The sequence below is a fragment of the Macaca nemestrina genome, chromosome 7, assembly GCF_043159975.1.
Source record: "Macaca nemestrina isolate mMacNem1 chromosome 7, mMacNem.hap1, whole genome shotgun sequence".
NCBI classification, from domain to species: Eukaryota; Metazoa; Chordata; class Mammalia; order Primates; family Cercopithecidae; genus Macaca; species Macaca nemestrina.
The window spans coordinates 5,397,124-5,423,172 of NC_092131.1; the positions used below are offsets into that span (position 1 = coordinate 5,397,124).

Below are 26,049 nucleotides of genomic sequence, written 5' to 3' on the forward strand. Positions count from 1 at the left end.
GAGACAGGGTTTTGCCATGTTAGCCAGGCAGGTCTCGAACTCCTGACGTCAGGTGATCCGCCCGCTTCGGCCTCCCAAAGTGCTGGGATTATAGGCGTGAGCCACTGTACCCGGCCTGTGGCTCTCCATTTTAACAAGGCACTCTAGAAAACCCTGACGACCTCAAGACTCGCAGGGAACGAATCTGGAATGATAGAACACTGGGAGGCTGGAATGAAACTTGAGAAACCAGAGGGTCCCCCTAAATCCAGCACAGGTCACCCAACCTGAAAAGTGGCAATCCTGGGCACATCTGTGCATGCCAGCAGGGCTGCCAGGCCACGGATACACCCCACAAACAGTGTTTTACCCTCACCAGCAGCCAAAGCATGCAAGGGCCTGGGCTTCTCCCCGCCTCTGCTGTTAGCAGCAAGAGATTCAGTGGTGTCATTGGGCAGGGCTTCTCTTCTGGGCCTTTTCACCGAGGCCAGTCCCTCCTCCGCAGCCTATGAAGAGAAGACCCAATCAGCTAGAAGAGGAAGAAACAGGCAAACCTGTACCTCCTCTTCCTGGTGTGAATGGAAAAAGGGAAACCCCAGTAATTCACCGTGCACAGAGTCACCTGGCACCCACTTCAGCCATGCCCACCTCATGTTCCCTCTTCTCGCTGCCGGCTCCCTCTGGCTGCTCCCCATCCATCTCCCGGCTGGGGCTCTCAGGTCCAGGGTTGTCTGGGTGTATTTCTTTATTCCTCAGGAATTCTGTGATTCCTAATGACTCGGCAACCTGAAAAGAAATGGGCCAAGAGAATAAACTTCACCCAAACAGCACACACCCCTAGAAGTACATTCACATGCAAGAATTAAATGACTTCACAGAATTAAATCCTGTGAATTTGTACTGTGAGGTGCCATCTCAACAATGAGAAAGATGAAGATCAATATAATGTTAGATGGACTAGCTGATGATAAAAATGGATCATTATCAAAACTAGAAGGTTCTATGTGAGCACAATTTAGAGGAGGAGACCAATCTTTTTTTTTCTGAGACAGAGTCTTGCTCTGTCGCTCAGGCTGGAATGTAGTGGCGTGATCTTGGCCCATCGCAACCTCTGCCTCCTGGATTCAAGTGATTCTCCTGCCTCAGCCTCCTGAGTAGCTGGGATTACAGGCACGCACCACCATGCCTGGCTAATTTTTGTGTTTTTAGTAGAGACGGGGTTCCACCCTGTTGGCCAGGCTGGTCTCGAACTCCTGGCCTCAAGTGATCCGCCCGCTTCAGCCTCCCAAAGTGTTGGGATTACAGGCATGAGCCACCGTGCTCAGCCTAGAACAGTCTTTACAAAAAATTTAAAACAGTCTCTTTAATGCTATCACAAGCTTAATAATGTTAGCTGATACCATGGTAACTTTCTTTCCCACTGTCCCTCCTTTACTGAATTCTCACTGGTCTCTTCAGAAAAACGATCCTGCCTATCCCACATCCAGATCTCCCTTCCCAGCTGGTAAAAAGTCATGGGTCTGGGGGCCTGAGCTGGTTCCCAGCTTCTCTGCCCACGGCCTGGGTGATCTTGGTGAGCCACCATCTCCTGAGTCTCCCTTGTCCATCTCCCTGACTTATCCAGACAAGAGATTACAGCTGCCTGGAAGGGCTTTTGTGAAGATGAGATCTGACTCCATATGCAATGCCTATGTGAAACACCAGACGTGAAGGTGTTAAGAGACAGCTGTTATCATTTATACATGGACATTATAAAGAGAACCCCACAGAGCACGAGATGGGGGCGGGCACAACAGGAAGGGCAGCAGAACAAGGCTAAAGGAGAAAACAGGCCATGTGGGTTCTGCGCAGACGAACCTGGGCGGTGTCCCCTCACAAACTGAGCCACTGTCATGCTCCCAAGAGGCGATGGCACAGTATGAGCTGCTCAAAAAGCCAGATTCTGTAGGGCATGCACAGTATGTGTGTGTGGCCAGTTCTGCTTCATGGCAGGATGACACCCACACTTGCTCTCTGAGTTTAGCAAGCGGGTATCATGTTTTTTTTTTTTTTGAGACGGAGTCTCGCTCTGTCGCCCAGGCTGGAGTGCAGTGACCGGATCTCAGCTCACTGCAAGCTCCTCCTCTCGGGTTCACGCCATTCTCCTGCCTCAGCCTCCCGAGTAGCTGGGACTACAGGCACCCACCACTTCGCCCGGCTAGTTTTTTGTATTTTTTAGTAGAGACGGGGTTTCACCGTGTTAGCCAGGATGGTCTCGATCTCCTGACCTCGTGATCCGCCCGTCTCGGCCTCCCAAAGGGCTGGGATTACAGGCTTGAGCCACCGCGCCCAGCCGGGTATCATGTTTAAAAAACACACAGGTGACTGCTGTGCAGGGCATCCACATGAGGCTTAGCAAAAACCTTTTACATTTTCATGATATATAATTTAAGAATATAAGGCAGGGCATGGTGGCTCATGCCTGTAATCCCAGCACTTTGGAAGGCTGAGGCGGGCAGATCACTTGAGGTCAGGAGTTCGAGACCAGCCTGGCCAATACGGTGAAACCCTCTCTCTACTAAAAAATACAAAAATTAGCTGGGCGTGGTGGTGCACACCTGTAGTCTCAGATACTCGGGAGGCTGAGGTGGGAGAATCGCTTGAACTCGGGAGGCGGAGGTTGCATTGAGCCAAGATGGCACCATTGTATTCCTGCCTAGGCAACAGCGAGACTCTGTCTCAAAACAACAAAAAACACCCAAAAAAGTCCAATGTAGCTAAAGGCAATTTGATAATAACAATGACATTGAAATGAGAATTGTGTTGGAACAACCACAAACAAAAATGAATGGCCCCTGGCCGGATGCAGTGGCTCACGCCTGTAATCCTAGCACTTTGGGAGGCCGAGGCGGGTGGATCACGAGGTCAGGAGATCGAGACCATCCTGGCTAACAGTGAAACCCCGTCTCTACTAAAAATACAAAAAAAAAAAAAAAAAATTAGATGGGCGTGGCGGCAGGTGCCTGTAGTCCCAGCTACTTGGGAGGCTAAGACAGGAGAATGACGTGAATCTGGGAGGCAGAGCTTACAGTGAGCCAAGATCACACCACTGCACTCCAGCCTGGGTGACAGAGCGAGACTCCATCTCAAAAAAAAAAATGGCCCCTATATAATCCATCCCCAAACACCCACATAAGGAAGAAAACAGGGCTGGGTGTGGTGGTTCATGCCTGTAATCCCAGCACTTTGGGAGGCCAAGAAGGGAGGATCACTTGAGCCCTAAAGTTCAAGACCAGAGTGGACAACATAGCAAGACCCATCTCTATGAAAAATTTAAAAATTAGCTGGGCATGGCGACACACGGCTGTAGTCCCAGCTACTCAGGAGGATTGATTGGGACCAGGAGGTTGAGGCTGCGGTAAGCTGTGATTGTGCCACTGCACTCCAGTCTGGGAGACAGAGGGAAACCCTGTCTCAAAACAAAAACAAACAAAAGAAGAAGAAAATGATACCTGAGGTTTTAACTCTGATCATCAGTGAGTGGGAAGATTATGGTGTTTTCCATTTTCTTTTAGCTTATCTTCATTTTTGAGTTTTCTGGAACAGCATTTATTGGTTTAAGAAAAAAAAATTGGGGGCCGGGTGCCGTGGCTCACACCTGTAATCCTAGCACTTTGGGAGGCCGAAGCAGGCAGACTGCCTGAGCTCAGGAGTTCGAGACCAGCCTGGGCAACACGGTGAAACCCTGTCTCTACTAAAATACAATAAATCAGCCAGACATGGTGTTGTGCGCCTCTAATCCCAGCTACTCAGGAGGCAGAGGCAGGAGAATTGCTTGAACCTGGGAGGCAGAGGTTACAGTGAGCTGAGATCGTACCACTGCACTCTAGCCTGGGCGACAGAGCAAGACTCTATCTCCCCAAAAAAAAAACAAAAAGAAAAAAATTCACTTGATGGGGAAAAACTAAAATGAGGTACAACAGGAAAATGTTATTACTAAAAACATTCTCCTTCATACATGAAGTTTTTTGTGGTTTTTTTTTTTCGGAGACAGAGTCTCACTCTGTCAACCAGGCTAGAGTGCAATGGTGCAATCTCAGCTCCCTGCAACCTCCACCTCCTAGGTTCAAATGATTCTCGTGCCTCAGCTTCCCGAATAACTGGAATTAGAGGCATGTGCCACTGCGCCCAGCTAAATTTTATATTTTTAGTAGAGACTGAGTTTTGTCATGTTGGCCAGGCTAGTCTCGAACTCTGACCTCAAGTGATCCACCCGCCTCAGGGTCCCAAAGTGCTGGGACTACAAGCATAAGCCACTGCACCTGGTCCTTCTTTCTTTTGTCTAACTCTACGAGCAAAACTCTTTCTGCCATGGGAGATTGTTACCTTATCATTGTTTATTTCCAGGGTCTCCTGGGAACACAGACCAGAACTACTGAGGTAATCTTGGCACATTTTCTTAACCATTTTATGCAACTCTTCAAATTCCTTATATATAGCTGGGAAAAAAGGCTTTGCTAGATGATCTTTTTCAACCTTAGTGAAGATAAAGACCAAAAAAAAGAGTTTAAACTCGAGGCACTGATATGGAAAATACAAAAGAATATCTAAACAAAGTTTCAGTTCCTTACCCCCTCAGCAGCCACTCAGTGGTGTACGTTTCCTTCAGTCCCCAGTAAGCACCTACTGTGTGCCCTGCATGGCGTAGGGAAGCCAGGATGGGCATGGGAGGAGCAGGCCAAAAAACAAACAAGCCTTGGGTTGGAGCCACGTAAGGCACGGGTGAGCTCCGGGACAGGGTGGGAAAGGAAGGCAGAAGGCCCTGAGCCCCGGCTGGGTTGTCAGCTCCAGAGGGAGTGTGGGGCACAGGCAGCCTGGGCTGTAGCCTCAGAGTGGGCTCAGAGGGAGCAGAGCCTTGGGCAGAAGAGGCCAGCTGGGGTGAGTGGGCTCCAGGAGAGCCCAGGATGGCTGTTATTTGTGGCTGCCACTTCCATTCCTCCCGTACCAAGTTAAAAGTCAAGGGAGTGGATGGGCACCCGCCTGAGACACCCAACTACCCAGGCAGCAGTCCCCACACCAGGCACAGTGTGTGACCAACAGGCTCACTTCAGCTGTCCTGGAAAAGGAAAACGATTCCAAATGGCCAGGCTCTTTCCAAAATGACTATGAGCTGGGCACGGTGGCTCACACCTATAATCCCATCTCCTTGGGAGGCCAAGGCAGGAAGATTACCTGAGGCCAGGAGTTTGAGACCAGCCTGGGCAACAAAGCTAGACCCCATCTCTATAAAAAAATTTTTTTAAATAAATTAAAAATTAGCTGGGTATGATGGTGTGTGCCTATAGTCCCAGCTACTTGGAAGGCTGAGGTGGGAGGATTGCTTGAGCCCAGCAGTTTGAGGCTGCAGTGAGCTATGAAGGCACCACTGCACTCCAGCTGGGCGACAGAGCAAGACCCTGCCTCAAAAATAAAATTAAACAACTATGCAGGCTATTGAAAAATAAGTAATAAATAATATTATTTCTAAATAACTTCTAATCATCCCGCTATATTTAGAAACACTAAGAGTACTCACCTTCATCAGAAGAAACTCATACACTGTCACAACCTGAGCCAGCTGAGGTAGGGCCAATTCCACCAGATCCTCCGGGTCACACTGCTGGAGGAACTACCAAGGGAAAGCGTTTCATGCCTTTGAATGTCCCACAATAATTTCCCAATAGCCAACAAGTTGGTGCAACATACAACATAAAAAACAGAAAGTTCTCCAAAAATTTCAGTCACCAAGTAACTCTAAACATTCTGCTTTATTAACTATTTCACTTTTTTGCTCCTTAATGAAGTACTATGATCCATTCTGGGTTCCCCACGACAAGCTCTGGGCATGTCCTGGGCACAGGCCCTGGAATAAGGACACAGTGATAAGGAGATGTGTATCCTGCCCTCCAGGACTCACCCAGGCTGTGCCGCAGGTGAGGGGACAGCACAGCTGGAGGCGGTGCCTGGAAACGGACAGGTCAGAGGGGCTGAAAGGCAACCCAGGCCCAGGCTGAGAGGGGCCAAGGGGTTTGGATTCCCTTCTCCAAGCAGTTGTGGAGGGAGGTTTTAGGAAGGTGCCTCGGGTGGTGGTGCAGAGGGTGGGGCAGGGCTGGAAGCCTGGCAGGCAGTCAAGACTACCCCCAAAGTACAGGCAGGAAAAGATGAGGACTCAGGTAAGAACAGGGATGTGGGTGGCAGTGGAGGGATATGAGGGGAGGGCACAGTCCTCCAGGCTTAGCGACCACAGGACATGGGGAGCAGTGAGTGAAGGAGAAAGTCAAGAATGGCTCTGGGTTCCCAGCTTGAGCCTGGGGTAGGCGAAGCGGCCCCTGACAATGCAGGGGTGGACAGGAAGCCAGCCTGTGGGCTCTGCTCTGCTCAGACATGAAAGGCAGAGGGGTTCACAGGATAGCCAAGTGGAGATGTTTCAATGAAGAGATCGGAGGCACCAGAGAGGTCTGAAAAGGAAGCGTGGGAGTCTGCAGAGGGAAGAAGGCTTGGGAAACCAGGAGGATGGAGAGATTCCCAGGGAAGCAATAAATTGAGGGGGAAGCTGAGGAAGTCCTAGAAGTAGGAAGTCTTCTGAGGTCCAGGGAGGTCACAAGATCAGTGCTTAGAAGGCCAGACACAGTGGCTCGCGCCTGTAATCCCTGCAATTTGGGAGGCCAAGCCAGGAGGACTGCTTCAGGCTAGGAGTTTGAGACCTGCTTGGACAACATAATGAGACCCTGTCTCTAAAAAAAATAAAAAATTAGCTGGATGTGGTGGTGTGCACCTGTGGGCCCAGCTACTCAGGAGGCTGATGCAGGAAGATCAATTGAGCCTGGGAGGTGGCCACTGCACTCCTGGGTGACAAAACAGGACCCTCTCTCAAAAAAAAAAAAAAAGATTGGCATTTAAGGAGAGAGCGAGAGATTGAGTAGGAGCTACAAAGGGCTGGAAGGGCTTCAAAGAAGGGCCACAGATGCTTGCAAAACAAGCAGAAAAGTTACAGAAAAATATTTTCATTGTAAGACAAAAATGTTTAATTAAGACTTTCAAAAACCCTTCGAAAGAAGTGACCAGCTGACTTTCAACTCCACAGGAAGTGGGAGAAGGTGGGAATATGGGATATTACCTTGCCATGGCCTGACCTAAATTCTGTAGGAGCTTAATAACAGGAGAGAGGGAAACTCCGCAATTTTCTGCTTAACACTCAGTTTCAAACAACAGTTTTCTTTTTTTTTTTTGAGACGGAGTCTCGCTCTGTCGCTCAGGCTGGAGTGCAGTGGCCAGATCACAGCTCACTGCAAGCTCCGACTCCGAGGTTTACGCCATTCTCCTGCCTCAGCCTCCCGAGTAGCTGGGACTACAGGCGCCCACCACCTCGCCCGGCTAGTTTTTTGTATTTTTTAGTAGAGACGGGGTTTCACCGTGTTAGCCAGGATGGTCTCGATCTCCTGACCTCGTGATCCGCCCATCTTGGCCCCCCGAAGTGCTGGGATTACAGGCTTGAGCCACCGCACCCGGCCTTTTTTGTTTTTTTTTGAGATGCAGTCTCGTTCTTGTCCCCCAGGCTGGAGTGCAATGGCATGATCTCGGCTCACTGCAACCTCTGCCTCCTGGGTTCAAGTGATTCTCCTGCCTCAGCTTCCTGAGTGGCTGGGATTACAGGCACCCGCCACCACGCCCAGCTAATTTTTGTATTTTTAGTACGTAAGGGGTTTCACCATGTTGTCCAGGCTGGTCTCGAACTCCTGACCTCGGGTGATCTGCCTGCCTCGGCCTCCCAAAGTGCTGGGATTACAGGCATGAGCCACCGCACCCAGCCTCAACTGACAGTTTTGTCAGGTGACTGGTTTCACTGTCCTCTTTCTCCCCCAAGAGTAGGGCCCTGTCTATCTGGTACACACTGTCCCTTCCATCCCTAGAACAGGGACTGATAATTGATGGACACCCAGTAAATGTATAAATTAATATCCATTTCTGGAGAAATTATCATCTGTAAGTTAAGAATGGTTCTGAAGCCGGGCGTGGTGGCTCAAGCCTGTAATCCCAGCACTTTGGGAGGCCGAGACGGGTGGATCACGAGGTCAGGAGATCGAGACCATCCTGGCTAACACGGTGAAACCCCGTCTCTACTAAAAAATACAAAAAAACTAGCCGGGCGAGGTGGCGGGCGCCTGTAGTCCTGGCTACTCGGGAGGCTGAGGCAGGAGAACGGCGTGAACCCGGGAGGCGGAGCTTGCAGTGAGCTGAGATCCGGCCACTGCACTTCAGCCTGGGCAACAGACCCAGACTCCGTCTCAAAAAAAAAAAAAAAAAAAAAGAATGGTTCTGAAGGCCAGGCACGGTGGCTCACATCTGTAATCCCAGCACTTTGGGAGGCCGAGGCGGGCAGATCACAAGGTCAGGAGTTTGAGACTAGCCTGACCAACATGGTAAAACCCTATTTCTACTAAAAATACAAAAATTAGCCAGGTGTGGTTGGCAGGCGCCTGTAATCCAAGCTACCCAGGAGGGTAAGGACGGAGAATGACTTGAACCCGGGAGGTGGAGGGTGCAGTGAGCTGGGATCGCACCACTACACTCCAGCCTGGGCGACAGTGTGAGACTCCATCTCAAAAAAAAAAAATAATGGTTCTGAAAACCATTTCCATTGTTTTCTAAACTGCTTCCATATAAACGCAAGTTATAATTATTCCAAAACTTATCAAGTCAAGCAGCTTTCGAGCTTCACCAAAGGCCATATAGTCACTTTAAACGGTAAGAGTATGAATTAGTTCAGATATTACTGTCCTTGGCTTCATCACACACTTAATGCAATGACATTTCAGGTGACCGGTTTAGGTGATTCAGAAACTAATAGTGAATTGCCACATATCATGCTAAAGACATGGTTTTCAAGCCCAGGGTTGTAAGAGTGAGGTACCTCCTTAAGCCTGGCTTTGCTTGGCGACGCCCTCTGCTCCCCTGCCGCAGCAGGGCCACCAGGTAGCTGAGCGGCTCTTCTCTGCTGGAGGACAGCTGTGCGGGACTCTGCAGGGGTCTCTGAGCATGCACGTCTTCTAGGTCCTTGGTATCTCTCTGATCCCAAAAGAGCTCCATTTTCTGGTTCAGATGGCAATGTCTCTTCAATGTCTATAGACTGACCATTCTAGACAGTGTAAAACAAGCATGCTTTATGTACCCCATAAAAACCTTTTGGTGGCTGGGCGCAGTGGCTCACGCCTGAAATCCCAGCACTTTGGGAGCCTGAGGTGGATGGATCATTTGAGGTTAGGAGTTTGAGACTAACCTGGCCAGCATGGTGAAACCCCATCTCTACTAAAAATACAAAAAATTAGCCAGGCATGGTGGCGCATGCCTGTAGTCCTGGCTACTTGGGAGGCTGAAGCAGGAGAATCATTTGAACCCAGGAGGCAGAGGTTGCAGTGAGCTGAGATCACACCCCTGCACTCCAGCCTGGGCAACAGAGTGAAACTCTGTCTCAAAAAAAAAAAAGAAAAAAAACCCAAACCTGTTTGTTTAAATTTTGGATTTGGAGGTACATGCGCAGGTTTGTTACATGGGTATACTGTATCATGCTGAGGTCTGGGCTTCTAATGATCCAGTTGCCCAAGTAGTGAACACAGTACCAAATAGGTAGTTTTTCAACTCTTGCTGCACTCCCTCCTTTCCTGCCATGAAAGCCTTAAAGCAGAAAAATGTCAAGTCAAAAGCAATGAACTTGCTAAATTATTTCTTCTTCACATAATCAAGAAATATTAACTATAATCAATGCATCTTAAATGTTCCCAACAAAATCCCTGTTGGACACAGGATCAATATTAGCTAGGCAGGCTGGGTGCACTGGCTCACCCCTGTAATCCCAGCACTTTGGGAGGCCAAGGCAGGAGGATCACTTGAGCCCACAAGTTGGAGGCCAGCCTGGGCATATAGTGAGACTCCATCTCTACAAAAAAAAAATTAAGTTAAAAAAAAATTGGCCAGGCACAGTGGCTCATGCCTGTAATCCCAGCACTTTGGGAGGCCAAGACTAGAGGACTGCTTGAGCCCAGAAGTTTGAGACCAGCCTCTACAACATGGTAAAACTCTATCTCTACAAACATACAAAAACTAGCCAGGCCTGGTGGTGTGTTCTGCAATCCCAGCTACTTGGGAGGCTGAAGTGGGAGGACTCCTTGAGCCCAGGAGGTTGAGCCCTGGAGATTGAAGCAGCAGTGAACCATGGATGCAACAACACTGTGACAGAGTAAGACCCTGTCTTAAAAAAAAAAAAAAAAAAAAAAAAAATTTTTTAAATATTAGCTAGCCTCTAAGTCTGGGGTAGCAAACTGTAACCCTGGGATGTTGACCAAAATGAAACAAAAGACTTCCCTGGAGCTGCGCGCAGTGGCTCACCCTTGTAATCCCAGCACTTTGGGGGGCCAAGACGAGTGGATCACCTGAGGTCAAAAGTTCAAGACCAGCCTGGACAACATGGTGAAACCCCATCTCCACTAAAAAATACAAAAAAATAGCTGGGTGTGGCGGCAAAAGCCTGTAATTCCAGCTACTTGGGAGGCTAAGGCAGGAGAATCACTTGAACCTGGGAGGCAGAGGTTGCAGTGAGCCGAGATCACACCACTGCACTCCAGCCTGGGCGACAAGAGGGAAACTCTGTCTCAAAAAAAAAAAAAGGCTTCTCTGATGTGACTGTCATCTTAAAACCTAACCTATATTTTGTTCCTAATTCATTACTTATCCATGACTTTTAAAACTTTTAAATTATTTTACTGGATAGATTTAAAATACCATAAAATTCATCCTTTGAAAGTATATAATTCAGTGGATATAATACATTCGTGAAATTGTGCAACCATCACCACTATCTAATTCCAGGACAGTTTCATCAGCTCAGAAAGAGACCATACCCATGAGCAGTCACTCCTCCTTCCTCCCTCCCAACAGGCTCTGGCAGCCACCAGTCTACTTTCTGTCTCCATGCATCTGCATGGCTTTTGAAGAGAACCCTAGATCTGACCTTGTCCTCAGGTCCTATTTCCTCATTCCCTGACAATTCCCTCCTCTGAAAATAGGAATAATAATGTAGAAAAATAAAATAAAGGCCAGGCACGCCGGTGGCTCATGCCTTTTATCCCAGCATTTTGGGAGGCCGAGGCTGGTAGATCACCTGAGGTCAGGAGTTTGAGACCAGCCTGGACAACATGGTGAAACCCTGTCTCTATTAAAATTACAAAAATTGGCCAGGTGTGGTGGTACACGCCTGAAGGCTGAGGCAGAAGAATCACTTGAACCCAGGAGGCGGAGGTTGCAGTGAGCTGAAATCACACCACTGCACTCTAGCCAGGGCAACAGAGTGAGACTCTATCTCAAAAAAAAAAAAAAAGAGCTGGGAGCGGTGGCTCATGCCTGTAATGCCAGCACTTTGGGGGACTGAGGCAGGTGGATTGCCTGAGGTCAGGAGTTCGAGACTAGCCTGGCCAACATAGTGAAACCCCGTTTCTACTAAAAATATAAAAAATCAGCTTGGCATGGTGGCAGGTGCCTGTAATCTCAGCTACTAGGGAAGCTGAGGCAGGAGAATCCCTTGAACCCAGGAGGCAGAGATTGTAGTGAGCCAAGATCGTGCCATTGCACTCCAGCCTGGGCAACAAGAGCAAAACTCCGTCTCAAAAAATAAATAAATAAATAATAATAAAAAGAGAGAATTATAATAGAATACTAAATACTACAAACTACTGTACAACATGAATAACCTAAATGAAATGGACAAATTCCTACATACACAAAACCTGCCAAAACTAAATCACAAAGAAGTAAAAAATCTGAGGCCGGGCGCAGTGGCTCACACCTGTAATCCTAGCACTTTGGGAGACCGAGGTGAGCAGATCATGTGAGGTCAGGAGTTCAAAACCAGCTTGGCCGTCATGGTGAAACCCCATCTCTACTAAAAATACAAACAAAAAAATTAGCTGGGCATGGTGGTGCATGCCTGTAATCCCTGCTACTTGGGAGGCTGAGGCAGGAGAATCGCTTGAATCGCTTGGAGGTTGCAGTGAGCCAGATCATGCCACTGCATTCCAGCCTGCGTGACAGAGTGAGACTCCATCTCAAAAAAAAGAAAAAAGAAAAAGAAAATCTGAATAGACATAAAAGTAGTGAGGAGATTGAATCAAAAATCTCCCAACAAAGAAAATTCCTGGACCTGACGGCTTCACTGGCAAATTCTATCAAACATTTAAAGAACGAACACCAATCCTTTATTTAAACATTTCCAAAAATTAAAGAGGAGAGAACACTCCCTCACTCATTCTGTGAGGCCAGCATTTCTCTGAAACCAAAGCCAGACGAAGCCACGAGAAAGGAAACTACAGGCCAATATCCCTCATGAGCACTGATGCAGAAAAACAAATACTAGCAAACCAAAATCAGCAGCTTATTAACAGGATTGTATGCTGTGACCAAGTGGGATTTACCCCTAGAAAGCAAAGATGGTTCAATATATGAAAGCTGATCAGTGTAATATACCATATTAACAGAATGAAGGAAAAAAATACGATCATCTCAGTTGATGCAGAAAAAGCACGGACAAAATTCAACACCCTTTCATGATAAAAACATTCAACAAACCAAGAATAGAAGAAACTACCTCAACATAATAAAAGCCATATCTGAAAAACCCACATCACGCTCAATGGTGAAAAACTGAAAACTTTTCTTCCAAAAGCAGGAACAAGCCAAGGATGCCTCCATTCATTACTTCTGTTCAACACAGGGCTGGAAGTTCTAGCCAGCACACTTAGGCAAGAAAAAGAAATAAAACGGTAGCTCATGCCTGTAATCCCAGCACTTTGGGAGGCCAAGGCAGGTGATCACCTGAGGTCAGGAGTTCAAGACCAGCCTGACCAACATGGTGAAACCCACGTCTCTGCTAAAAATACAAAAAATTAGCTGGGCATGGTGGCGGGCACCTGTAATCCCAGCTACTCGGGAGGCTGAGGCAGGAGAATTGCGTGAACCCAGGAGGTGGAGGTTGCGGTAAGCTGATACTGCGCCATTGCACTCCAGCCTGGGTGACAGAGCAAAACTTCGTCTCAAAAAAAAAAAAAAAAAGAAAAGGAAAGAAAGAAGTAAAATTATCTCTATCTGCAGGTATGATCTTATATGTAGAAATGCCTAAAGATTACACACACACACACACACAAAATTAGAATTAATAAATGAAGCTGGGTGCGGTGGCTCATGCCTATAATCCCAGCATTTTGGGAGGCTGAGGTGGGTAGATCAGTTGAGGCCAGAAATTGGACACCAGCCTGGCCAATATGGCGAAACCCTGTCGCCACTAATAGTACAAAAATTAACCAGGTATGGTAGCACATGCCTGTAATTCCAGCTACTAGAAAGGCTGAGTCAGGAGAATTGCTTGCAACCAGGGGGCGGAGGTTGCAGTGAGCCGAGATCACACCACTGCACTCCAGCCTGGGCAACAGAGCCAAACTGAAAAAAAAAATAAAAGTAAATACACAAAATCAGCTGCATTTCTAAACACAATGAACAATTTGAAAAGAAAATAAAATAATTCCACTTAAAATCTAGTAATTCCACCTCTGGATATATACCCAAAGAAACTGGGCTGGGCATGGTGGCTCACGCCTGTAATCCTAGCCCTTTGGGCAGCTAAGGCGGGTAGATCACAAGGTCAAGAGATTGAGACCATCCTGGCTAACATGGTGAAACCCTGTCTCTACTAAAAATACAAAAACTTAGCTGGGCACGGTGGCGGGCGCCTGTAGTCCCAGCTACTCGGGAGGCTGAGGCAGGAGAACAGCTTGAACCCGGGAGGCAGAGGTTGCAGTTAACTGAGATCACGCCACTGCACTCCAGCCTGGTGACAGAGCAATTCTCCGTCTCAAAAAAAAATAGAAAGCAGGGTCTCAAGATGTAATTGGACATCCGTGTTCATAGCAGCATCATTCACAAAAGCCAGAAGGTGAAAGCAACCCAAGTGTCCGCTGAGAGATGAGTAAGCAACATGTGGTATATACACACAGTGAGATATTACTCAGTCTTACAGAGGCAGGAGATTCTGACATTGGCTATAACATGAACCTTAGATATCGTGCTAAGTGAAATAAGCCAGCCACAGAAAGACAAATATCCCGTGACTCCACTTCTATAAGGAAATTAGAGTAGTCAAAATCATAGAAGACAGAAAGTAGAATAGTGGCTGCCGGGGTTGGGGGAAAGGGGAATGGAGAGTTGGCGTTTCCCAGGAACAGAGTTTTAGTTTTTTGTTTCTTTTTCACTTGCCCAACGTGAAGCTTGGAGTTTTAGTTTCAGAAGATGAAAAGAGTTCTGGAGATGTGTAGGGGTGATGGTTGCACAACACTGTGAATGTATTTAATACCCTTGAACCATACACTTAAAATATGGTTAAGATGGTAAATGTCATGCTATGTGTATTTTACTACTATATATATGTGTGTGTGTGTGTGTGTGTGTGTGTGTATATATATATATTTTTTTTTTTTTTTTTTTTTTTTGAGATGGAGTTTTGCTCTTGTTGCCCAGGCTAGAGTGCAATGGTGCCATCTCAGCTCACTGCAACCTCCACCTCCCAAGTTCAAGCGATTCTCCTGCCTCAGACTCTCAAGTAGTTGGGACTACAAGCATGTGCTACCACACCTGGCTAATTTTGTTATTTTTAACAGAGATGGGGTTTCACCATGTTGGCCAGGCTGGTCTCAAACTTGTCACCTCAAGTGATCTGTCCGCCTTGGCCTCCCAAAGTGCTGGGATTACAGGCGTGAGCCACTGCACCCGGCCCAATAAAATATTTTAGAAAAAAATTTTTTGATGTGATAACGCAAACTCATAGCGACTCACACCTGCTTTATCAGGAGTTTCAGAAGGCGTAGAAGGGGGAGAGGACACGCTGAGCAGCCAGGGGCTGTTGACACTCCAGAAGCACCCCTGGGGACGCCTTTTCTCAACAACACCCTCTGTAATGGCAGCGTCAGCCACGAGTGCACTGCCATTGGTTTTACTGACCAAACCTAAAGAGCTGACAGATGCATTCCCATCAGATGTGCTCATGAAATCATGTCGACACACAGAAGACACACATCTCCTGGCCTGTTGGGCAGCAGTGCAGACAACGTGGGGGTCTCAGATCCTCCACTAGAATGATTCTGGTCCCGCCTGAGCCTTCGCCTGAGTCCCCATCAGACACCATAAAGGTCAGTGTATGGATGATGAGCAGGCAGGGGCAGGAACTGGGACTGATTTGGTTTGAACCTGTGTCCCCACCAAATCTCATGTTGAAGTGTAATCTCCAACCATAGAGGTGGGGCCTGGTGGGAGGTGACTGCTGGATCATGGGGGCAGAACCTTCATGGCTGGTTCAGCAACATCCCCTTGGCACTGCTCTCATGATAGTGAGTTCTCATGATATCTGGTTGTTTAAAAGTGTGTGCTGGCCGGGCGTGGCGGCTCACACCTGTAATCCCAGCACTTTGGGAGGCCGAGGCAGGCGGATCACCTGGGGTCAGGAGTTCAAGACCAGCCTGGCCAACATGGTGAAACCTCGTCTCTACCAAAAATACAAAAATTAGCCAGGCGTGGTGGCGGGTACCTGTAATCCCAGCTACTTGGGAGGCTGAGGCAGGAGAATCACTTGAACTGGGGAGGCAGAGGTTGCAGTGAGCCAAGATCAGGCCACTGTGCTCCAGCCTGGATTACAGAGCCAGCACCCGTCTCAAAAAAATAAATGAGTGTGTGACACCTCCCCCTGCTCCTTGTTCCTGCTGTGGCCACGAGGCACCTGCTCCCACTCTGCCTTCACCCTGAATCTGTTTCCCGAGGCCTCCCCAGAAACCGAGCAGATGCCAGCACCATGCTTCCTGTACAGTCTGGAACCGTGAGCCAACTAAACCTCTTTGGTTTATAAAATACCCGGTCTCAGGTGTTTCTTTATAGCAGTCTGAGAATGGCTCAATAAAAAGACACATACCCAGACAGAAATATTACCTGCAGGCCACCGTGTGCTGACTCTGTCACCAAGCAGGAGCGGGCCCCTCCCTCGCATGGAGCCGCTGGCATGGACAGCCCCGGGGAGGGCAGGCCGAGTGTCCTTTCCTCCGTGCACCCCTGGAGGGTGCTTCCCTTGGCTTTCTCAGACAGCACCATCTCAGGATCCACCTGGCCATGGCCTGGATTCAGTTTAAAATGTCGGGCCAGTCCCCCCTTTCCTATATATGACTTTTCACAAGTCTGACACTTAAAGCTTTTGGGCCTCAGGGAGCAGCTCGATAAGTCAAAGAGCGTGTGCCTCTCCCTCTGATCTTCATCTTCTTCCACACAGAGTTCCGAATAATCATCAGAATCTGACAGATGACTATCCGCCAAATCCTCTGTTTTTATGAACTTATAATCTTTAGCTTTATACTTGGGAGGTCGAGATACCCGTCCAGAACGTGTCTTTACTTTTAACGATTTTTTTAGTTTCTCAGTATGTTTTGTATGCAAGTTGGAAACAAATGGATGTGCTGAACTGGATGAAAGAGATGTTACTGCCAGCGGGTTGGAGGCAGACAAAGGAGTCAACATTGAGCCCTGTTCATTTGGAGTCTTGGGGGCTGGGACTTTCTTTGCAGGGACCACCTGGAGGGCTGGCAGTGGTCTCTGTACAAACACCTGAGCAGGAGGTTGGCGCAAGTCACTTAGGAAGCATGACTGTGGCTCGGTTCTCACAAGCGGCTGTACCCTGAGCAGCTGAGGGCTGGCGATGTGGAATCCCACGAGGCAGGAATTCCCCTGGGGTGGCTGGCTCTGTCTTGCAGTTTGGGGCTGACTTGTGGCTGGTAAGGGCATTGGCCTTTCCTGACCTTTCACTTCTCCAGATGTTACTTTGACACAAATGGCTTCTAGTTGCTTATGTACAGAAAGACAAGAAAAAGAAGCATTGTGCTTATCAACATGTCTGCAATTTCACTCTCATCATAAACCCATCATTGACATTTTTTCTGAATTATATCTTACATATAAAAATTGATGTAATGCGTTTGTACTAAGGTGGTGTTTTCCAGACCTTTCTGACCAGAGACCACAGTGATATAAGTTGGGCTTGGTGGCTCACACCTGTAATCCCAGCACTTTGGGAGGCCGAGGCAGGCTGATTACTTGAGGTCAGGAGTTCGAGACCAACCTGGCCAACATGGTGAAACTCCATCTCTACTAAAAATACAAAAATTAGCTGGGCATGTTGATGCACGCCTGTAATCCCAGCTACTCGGGGGGCTGAGGCATGAGAATCGCTTGAACTCGGGAGGAGGAGGTTACAGTGAGCTGAGATTGTACCACTGCACTCCAGCCTGGGCAACAGAGTGAGCCTCCATCTCAAAAAAACAAAAACAGAAATCACTATGATACATTTTACATTATGACCCAGTACACGTGTATATAAATATCTACATACATAAATAAAAAGTTGATGGAACTAGTTATCATTCCTATATAAATGCCCGCTGATTGTATCTATTCTACATCACTTTTTTTTTCTTTTCCGAGATTAGGGTCTCACTCTGTCACGCAGGCTACAGTGCAGTGGCGCGATCTCGGCTCACTGCAACTTCTGCCTCCTGGTTTGAGCAATTCTCCCATCTCAGCATCCTGAGTAGCTGCCACCACACCCGGCTAATTTTTGAATTTTTTGGTACAGACGGGTTTTACCACATTGGCCGGCTGGTCTCAAACTCCTGACGTCAAGTGATTGATCCACCTGCCTTGGCCTCCCAGAGTGCTGGGATTACAGGATTACAGGTGTGAGCCACCACGCCTAGCCCTATTCTACATCACTTTTTAAAAAATACTAGTCATAATCCACTAAATTGATTTCATGACCAATTAAGAGATAATAAGAGCCTTCTTAACAGTTTTACCCATGTGGGTTTTTTTTTTCCTTTGAGATCGACTCTCGCCCTGTCGCCCAGGCTAGAGTGGAACGGCACAATCTCGGCTCACTGCAACCTCCACCTCCCGAGTTCAAGCGATTTTCCTGCCTCAGTCTCCCAAGTATCTGGGATTACAGGCACATGCCACCACACCCCGGCTAATTTTTGTATTTTTAGTAGAGACAGGGTTTCATCATTCAGGCTGGTCTCGAACTCCTGACCTCTGGCGATCCACCTACCACAGCCTCCCAAAGTGCTGGGATTACAGGTGTGAGCCACCACACACGGCCAGTTTTTGTTTTTTGTTTTTTGTCTTTTTTTGAGATGGAGTCTTGTTCTGTCGCCCAGGCTGGAGTGCCACTGCAACCTCCACCTCCCAGGTTCAAACGCTTCTCCTGCCTCGGCCTACTGAATAGCTGGGATCACAGGTGTGTGCCACCACGCCAGCTATTTTTTTTTTTTTGAGACGGAGTCTCGCTCTGTCGCCCAGGATGGAGTGCAGTGGCCGGATCTCGGCTCACTGCAAGCTCTGCCTCCCGGGTTCACGCCATTCTCCTGCATCAGCCTCCCGAGTAGCTGGGACTACAGGCGCCCGCCACCTTGCCCGGCTAGTTTTTTGTATTTTTTTTTTTTAGTAGAGATGGGGTTTCACCGTGTTAGCCAGGATGGTCTCGATCTCCTGACCTCGTGATCCACTCGTCTCGGCCTCCCAAAGTGCTGGGATTACAGGCTTGAGCCACCGCGCCTGGCCAGTGTTTTTTTTTTTTTTTAAAGATGGAGTCTCGCTGTTGTCCAGATTGGAGTGTAGTGGCACTATCTTGGCTCAGTGCAACCTCCAGATCCCAGGTTCAAGCGATTCTCCTGCCTCAGCCTCCTGAGTAGCTGGGATTACAGGCGCCCACCACCATGCCCAGCTAATTTTTTTATTTTTAGTAAAGATGGAGTTTCACCATGTTGGTCAGGGTGGTCTCGAACTCCTGACCTCATGATCCGCCCACCTCGGCCTCCCAAAGTGCTGGAATTACAGGTGTGAGCCACCGTGCCTGGCGTTACCCATGTGTTTTTGGAGTTTTTAGTACTCTAAAAGCAGATGTAATTCATAATGTGGGCCCATGTTTTTTAAAAAGTTTTTAATGAAATTCTGGAAGCCACAAAAAAGCCCTAAGGAACAATATTAACCAGCTTCCTATTGCCCAACCTGCATGCCCATTTCTTCACCCTCTCTGGAATGTGCTGTTTAGCATTCTTTTTTTGTTTGTTTGTTTTTGAGACGGAGTCTCACTCTGTCGCCCAGGCTGGAGTGCAGTGGCGCGATCTCGGCTCACTGCAAGCTCCGCCTCCCGGATTCACGCCATCCTCCTGCCTCAGCCTCCCGAGTAGCTGGGACTACAGGCACCCGCCACCATGCCTGGCTAATTTTTTGTATTTTTAGTAGAGGTGGGGTTTCACCATGTTAGCCAGGATGGTCTCGATCTCCTGACCTCATGATCCACCCGCCTTGGCCTCCCATGTTTAGCATTCTTATGCTTTTTAAAAATTTATATGGCATATGCAGATATTTCTAAAAATATATAGTTCAGCTCTGAAATGTTTTCAACTTTATATAAATGGTATCATCTCCTGCAACTTCAAAGGACTTTTCTAGGTTTCTTCATTTTGCTTCGTGAATGTTATCCACATTAACATGGGTAGGTCTCAGGGGTTCATTTTCTCTGCAGTATGAGTACACCAGTCTCCTGTTGACGGACAGGTGGTTTCCAGCCTTCTGTTCCTAAGGTCTGCTCTGAATCCTCATGATGTATGTGGGTGCATGCGTGAGTTTCTCTGGGGGCATGCACCTAGGCGTAGGGCTGAGTATCTTCAATAACTTTTTACAAACATATCTAACAAAACTTCAAATACATGTGCTTTTTGATCCAGTAATTCCATTTCCTGGATTCTATAAAAAAAGTCAGGCGGCCACAAAGATGTTCTGTTCTACAAAGTTCAAAGCAGCACTCTCTATAATAGCAAAACACCTACCAAAGGGGAGAACTACCTTCAATAACATCCCACAAATATTTACTGAGCGCTGACCGCGTGCCAGAAACACTGTTACAGGTGTCAGGGAAACAGCTGTCATACAGCTTAGGGGAGAAGGTCAGGAAGCAAAAGAAAGAAGCCTCCCGCCCTCACAGAGCAGAAATAATGAGCATTTTCCTCCGGGGAGAAAAAGAGGCAAACCTCATCATCCAGAACACGATTTCCCAATCAACATTTCATAACATAAGCCTTTGACATGGGTGGCTGGAGGATGCCCAGCAGCATCTCTGCCTCTACCCACTAGATGCCAGCAGTGATCCTGAGTCCTGACAATGAAGACATTGCCAAGTGCCCCCTGTGGGGCAAAACTGCCCTCAGTTGAGAGTTACTTATTTGGGATCACCAAGTGGCCCTCTTTGGACTGAACCTTCTGGTGTGACCCTCAAACAGTGGAGCATCACCAAAAATGTCACACAGGACAGAATAAAAATCCTCACTGAGATCAAGCTGGAGTGTGTCTCTCATCTGTCTCTTGTTATTCTAGTACAAATAGCAGAGATCAGCCAACACTTTGTTTGAAGAATTGTACAGAGCTGGCACCATAGCCCTGGGAGTCCCCAACTCCTGGGCTACTTGTGAATCAAATGACAACGAGATTGACTGTGCATATCCTTCAAGAACCCCATCTCTTTCATGTTACTGCCAGTCACACCTGTAATCCCAGTGCTTTGAGATGCTGAGGTGGGAGGATTGCTTGAGGCCAGGAGTTCAAGGCCAGCCTGGACAACATAGTGAGACCCTGTCTCTACAAAACATTTCTAAATTAGCCAGGCATGATGGTGCATGCCCGTAGCCCCAGCTACTCGGGATGCTGAGGTGGGAGGATCATTTGAGCCTGGGAGTTCCGGGCTGTAGTGAGCCGAGATCAGTCCAGCCTGGGTGAGAAAGAAAGACGCTGTCTCAACAAAACCCCAAAACAAAAACAGAATACATATACATACATACACTAAACCCTACTGTTTTAGGATAACCACAGTGGCAAAACCAGACTCATAATGTATTTATCCTCTGTCCTGACTGGCTTACCCTATGGGTATTATACTTGATACTTTGTTATGTTTAGTTAATTCAGCTGACGTTGACTAAGTATTTCTGAGTAGAATACATACACACTAGCCAAGTCGTAGCCTCACCCTTGAGATGGTGGGCGGTTTCCCCTGCCATGCCTCAGTCCCCGCAGACCTGCTGAATCGGATCTCCTGGGGTGGGGCCCCAAGATCTGCCCTTTCAAAAGCTCCACTGACTATTCTGAAGGCAGACAAGGTTCCCTAAGGAATGCAGACAGGTGAGGCAGACAGGAAAAATGTCATCGTGGTACAACAGGTGCAATAAAGAGGCAGAAATGGCCCAGCAGTGGTGGGCTGCCCAGAAGCAGTGATCTCTGAGGGGCATTTTGAAGGCTGGGAATTTTTGCCAGGTGAAAAAGGGCCTACGTCCATGTGTAAATGCACGGATGCATGAAAAGGGGCACAGCATGTTGGATGGCACTGGAAATTTCCGTGGGGTGGAAAGAGGGAGGGTCAGGAGAGACAGGGGCCTCGATGTGACCCAAGTGTGTCCACTGGTCTGTGCTCCTGATCCACACCATCCCCAACAGCAAAAACTGGGCCTTCTGCTGCGGGTGTTGAAATGTACCCCACCACCCGCCACAGAACCTGCCTCGCCTCCGCTGCATTTCCAACCCAGACTCACCCTTTCAAATCTAGTTCAGATACCACCTCTTCAGCAAAGCTGCTTCTGGCCGGGCGCGGTGGCTCAAGCCTGTAATCCCAGCACTTTGGGAGGCCGAGACAGGCGGATCATGAGGTCAGGAGATCAAGACCATCCTGGCTAACACGGTGAAACCCCGTCTCTACTAAAAAATACAAAAAAAAAAAAAAAAAAAAAAAACTAGCCGGGCAAGGTGGCGGGCGCCTGTAGTCCCAGCTACTCGGGAGGCTGAGGCAGGAGAATGGCGTGAACCCGGGAGGCGGAGCTTGCAGTGAGCTGAGATCCGGCCACTGCACTCCAGCCCAGGCAACAGCGAGACTCTGTCTCAAAACAACAACAACAACAAAGCTGCTTCTGATCGCCTCAGCCAGGAACACTCTCCCTTTCTCTAAATACTTTTAGTTCTTTTCACTATCTTTTGTTTTCTGGCCTTGATTAGAAGTTATCTGGGTGGCCCGGCGTGGTGGCTCAAGCCTGTAATCCCAGCACTTTGGGAGGCCGAGACGGGCGGATCACGAGGTCAGAAGATCGAGACCATCCTGGCTAACACGGTGAAACCCCGTCTCTACTAAAAAAAATACAACTAACTAGCCGGGCGAGGTGGCGGGCGCCTGTAGTCCCAGCTACTCGGGAGGCTGAGGCAGGAGAATGGTGTGAACCCGGGAGGCGGAGCTTGCAGTGAGCTGAGATCCGGCCACTGCACTCCAGGCCTGGGTGACAGAGTGAGACTCCGTCTCAAAAAAAAAAAAAAAAAGAAGTTATCTGGGTAATTTTTTTTTTTTTTTTTTTTGAGAAGGAGTCTCACTCTGTCGCCCAGGCTGGAGTGCAGTGACGCAATTTCGGCTCACTGCAACCTCCACCCCCTGGATTCAAGTGATTCTCCTGCCTCAGCCTCCCGAGCTGGGATTACAGGCACCCACCACCACGCCCAGCTAATTTTTGTATTTTTAGTAGAGACAGGGTTTCACCATATTGGCCAGGCTGGTCTTGAACTCCTGACCTGTGATCCGCCAGTCTCGGCCTCCCAAAGTGCTGGGATTACAGGCGTGAGTCACTGTGCCCGGCTATGGGTCTTGTTTTATCTCCTGTTAGTTCATAAACTACTGGGCAAAGTATACATCCAGTTTGCCTTTGTGGCCTCCATGACACAGCTGGGCCTGAAAGAATATTAGCAGAATGTGCTGCAAAGGTACATTATTGCAGGTAGATTAGCTACAAAATACAATCCCATCATGCTACCTAACCTTGATTAAGTTTGCTTTTACTTTATGAAAAATATGTCATTTTTGGATTCGAAAGCCAAAAAGCTGTGGCCATATTCAGGGTATGGTGAGGAGTACAGGGGCTCGGGAGAGCAGCCACACCTGAGGGACCTTGGGCAAAGCCACGCAACCTCCCTGAGCTTGTTTCCCTCCTTCAAAATGCCGGTACAAAAACTCTGCTGAAAACTAAGCAGCCCAGCACAGTGCCCGTTGCAGAGCAGAGGCTTTGCAGATGGCTGCCCCCGGAAGGCGTCTTGCAGCCTTCTGACCCAGACCGAAGTCCAAAAAGGTTGAGTTACCCAAGGTGACACCTCTACACAGCGATAATGTGGCATCTGGGCAGAATCACACTCGTCTTCCTAAACCTTTGCAAGACAAGTCTCCAGTCTTGATGATTAACTGGACACAACCCCAAGCAGCTAACATTAGTCAAAAAAACTCACGAGCGAAGGTTCCTGATTCTATTCTCTAACCCGTTTCTTCTAGTGGAAAAGCTCTCTTCTTTTGGCAGTTTTGGGGTGAGACCCCAGTGCTGAAATGGGATGGAATTTTACAGATGCCGTGTAGGCCCTCTGGCTTCAGGCGCTATGCTACCCCCTCCGGAGTTGGGCGACCGTGTTCCAGTTATCACTCTCCCAGCAACCAAAAGGTGTGTGGCCCAGGAAATAAACCCAATGGGAAAGGATGTTTTGTAGTATAGAGTGCTTTCACATATTCCAAACATTAAGTGTGTATCAGGCACTGTGCTGGGTACCGCGGTTACAAATCAGTCACTATCACCCAGGATGGTAAGTCCTGTGGCGAACTAGTGTATTGTGCTTAACTTTGTTCCAAGCCTGGGCCTCGGCACCTTACACCTGGAAAACTAAGTTGGTTCCTTTTAATTCATTCATGTTTCAGCTCCAGTGTCTGGCCTAAGGGACCACCCACTCTAAAGCAGCCCCCGTCAATCCCAGAACCTGCCTTATGTTCGTTCAAGTGTGTTCAAGGCTTCACCTCCTGCACATAGTGGGAAGTGCTGGGAACACGGTTTCTAAGTGCTCCACAAAGGCTTAACCAGCGGTCAAAGGCCTGTAAGAAGAGCTAGGCAGCACGCGAAAGCCCCCAGCAGGGCTGTGAAGGCAGAGAAGGCACGAGGGTGTTCCAGGCACAGGGCCCAGCGTGAGCCACCGCTCCTAGAGTGAGGTTCCTGGGGTGAAAATGCCAGGGTGGTGACAAGTGGGGGCCGAACGCCGTCCCTAAGAAGCTCAGCCTGAGGACGCCCTGAGTCTTAACCCAGGCCGATACTGGCCTTCCCGGACGAGCAGCTAGCCCCGCCGCGGGGCCTCGGCACCCTTCGGGCCTCAGTTTCCCCACGTCCCTCCGACGCCTCACCTGGGGGGGGAGCAGGCGCGGCGGGCGAGGGGGCTCGGCGCCCTGGCCCCGCTGCAGGGCGGCCTGCTGGGCCGCGTCCCGCAGCCGCCGCGCCGCGTCCTGCAGCACGAAGGGGGGCGGTGGCGGCGGCGGCTGCGCCTTCGTCACCTGCTCCAGGACCCGCCGCAGCTGCTCGGGGCCCAGCGGAGCCACACGTGCTACACTGCCGCTCTGGCCTGGAGGAGCCGGGCCGCCGCCGCCGCCACCATCCTCGCTGCCGCCCCCAGCCTCCGGCTCCGCATCCGCCATGGCGGCCGAGGCGGGGACTCGAACCCGGGTCGCTGAGCGACGGCGTCTCCAATGTGCGTCACCGGGGAGAGGGGCGGACTACGAGTGCCTCGCAGGCCAAGACACCTCGGAAGGCGACCGTGTCTGACCGGGAAGGTCGCAGATTGCCCCGCCCTAGCCGACAACGCCGCGGCTCCTAGAGCTAATCAGCAGAGCGGACCCCTGTTATTTTCTTTATTGCCTGCCACGGATGTGTTTAACACTCACCTTCTCCGAGAGCTGTCCCGGATCTCCAGTCTTCGGGGTTCTAGAGCCCCTGGTCCAAAAGTTACCACACTATCCAAGTGTTCTGATGTCATCGTGCATCCGAATCAGCGGAGGATCCTGTCTGGAGATGCAGAGTCCTGTGCCCACTCCCAAACGTTTGGATTTATAGATCTGAGAGGGGACCACAGTTTGAATTGTTAACGAGAGTGTTTCCCAACCCCCAAATTTTTGCCTTGTCACCCTAGCTTCTCTCTACCCACCCACCCAGATTGGGTGCACTTGAAGGGAGAGATGATAAATTACTCAGTCGGTGCCCAGTACAGGTCCTGCCCAGAACACAATACATGCTCAGGTAATGAATGATGGATGGATAAATATGAATAAACGAATGAGTGAACGAATGAATGAACACCCCCCCCCCCATCCATCCGGCTCCACTGCCCCATCTTCCTCAGCCTGATCGCCTCTCCTTCTTACAGTTGAGGCTCTGTGCGCCCTCCGAATCTTGTAGCTGCAGGTGTGTACACATGTCCGAGCTCCTCTCCCCAGGGAGAGCAGGAGGTTCAGTGGTCAACAAACCCTTATTAAGCACCTGGTGGGTAAATCGCTGTTTCCGCCCCGGGGGGTACACAGTCTAGGTGCCGACGAGGAGGAAACTAACATTTGCAGCCAGTATGATGAGTGCTGAAGCCAGTAAAGTAAGGCTGGGGGCCTGGGGGGTGTCAGAGAAGGTTCTGGAAGATCACCATCATCCTCATCAATACATTGCATTCACGTTGCTCCCTTCTGTGTTATTTTTTAATGGTGAATTTTATATTATGTGTATCTTACCACAATTTTATTATTATTGCTATTATTACTATTATTGAGATAAGATCTCACCCTGTCACCCAGGCTGGAGTGCAGTGGCAGGATCTTGGCTCACTACAACCTCGACCTCCTGGGCTCAAGTGATCCTCCCACCTCAGCCTCTGGAGTAGCTGGGATTACCGGCACGCGCCACCACGCCCACCTAATTTTTGCATTTTTAGTAGAGACGGGGATTCGCCATGTTGGCCAGGCTGATCTCAAACTCCTGACCTCAGGTGATCCACCTGCCTAGGCCTCCCAAAGTGCTAGGATTGCAGGCGTGAACCACTGTACCTGGCCTGACA

The 26,049-nt window shown here is 49.0% G+C and overlaps 1 protein-coding gene across 3 annotated transcripts in view; it reads right to left on the reverse strand.

The window, feature by feature from the left end:
• The window catches only part of LOC105467386 (zinc finger protein 839), a 28,032-nt gene extending 3,053 nt beyond the window's left edge, over positions 1-24,979 (reverse strand). Inside the window, exons 1-7 of one of the 3 annotated variants that reach the window (XM_071099554.1) lie at positions 24,896-24,979; positions 16,012-16,914; positions 8,909-9,133; positions 5,534-5,626; positions 4,345-4,494; positions 628-765; positions 356-485 (exon numbers count right to left, since the gene is read on the reverse strand). In XM_071099554.1, the coding sequence (XP_070955655.1) occupies positions 356-485; positions 628-765; positions 4,345-4,494; positions 5,534-5,626; positions 8,909-9,133; positions 16,012-16,854 (1,579 nt within the window). In that variant the 5' untranslated portion in view covers positions 16,855-16,914; positions 24,896-24,979. Of the gene's footprint in view, positions 1-355; positions 486-627; positions 766-4,344; positions 4,495-5,533; positions 5,627-8,908; positions 9,134-16,011; positions 16,915-24,361; positions 24,667-24,895 lie in introns of those variants that run through there. The other 2 variants (XM_011716952.3, XM_071099555.1) reach the window with 2 other exon arrangements.
• Between the last annotated feature and the right edge of the window lie 1,070 nt (positions 24,980-26,049).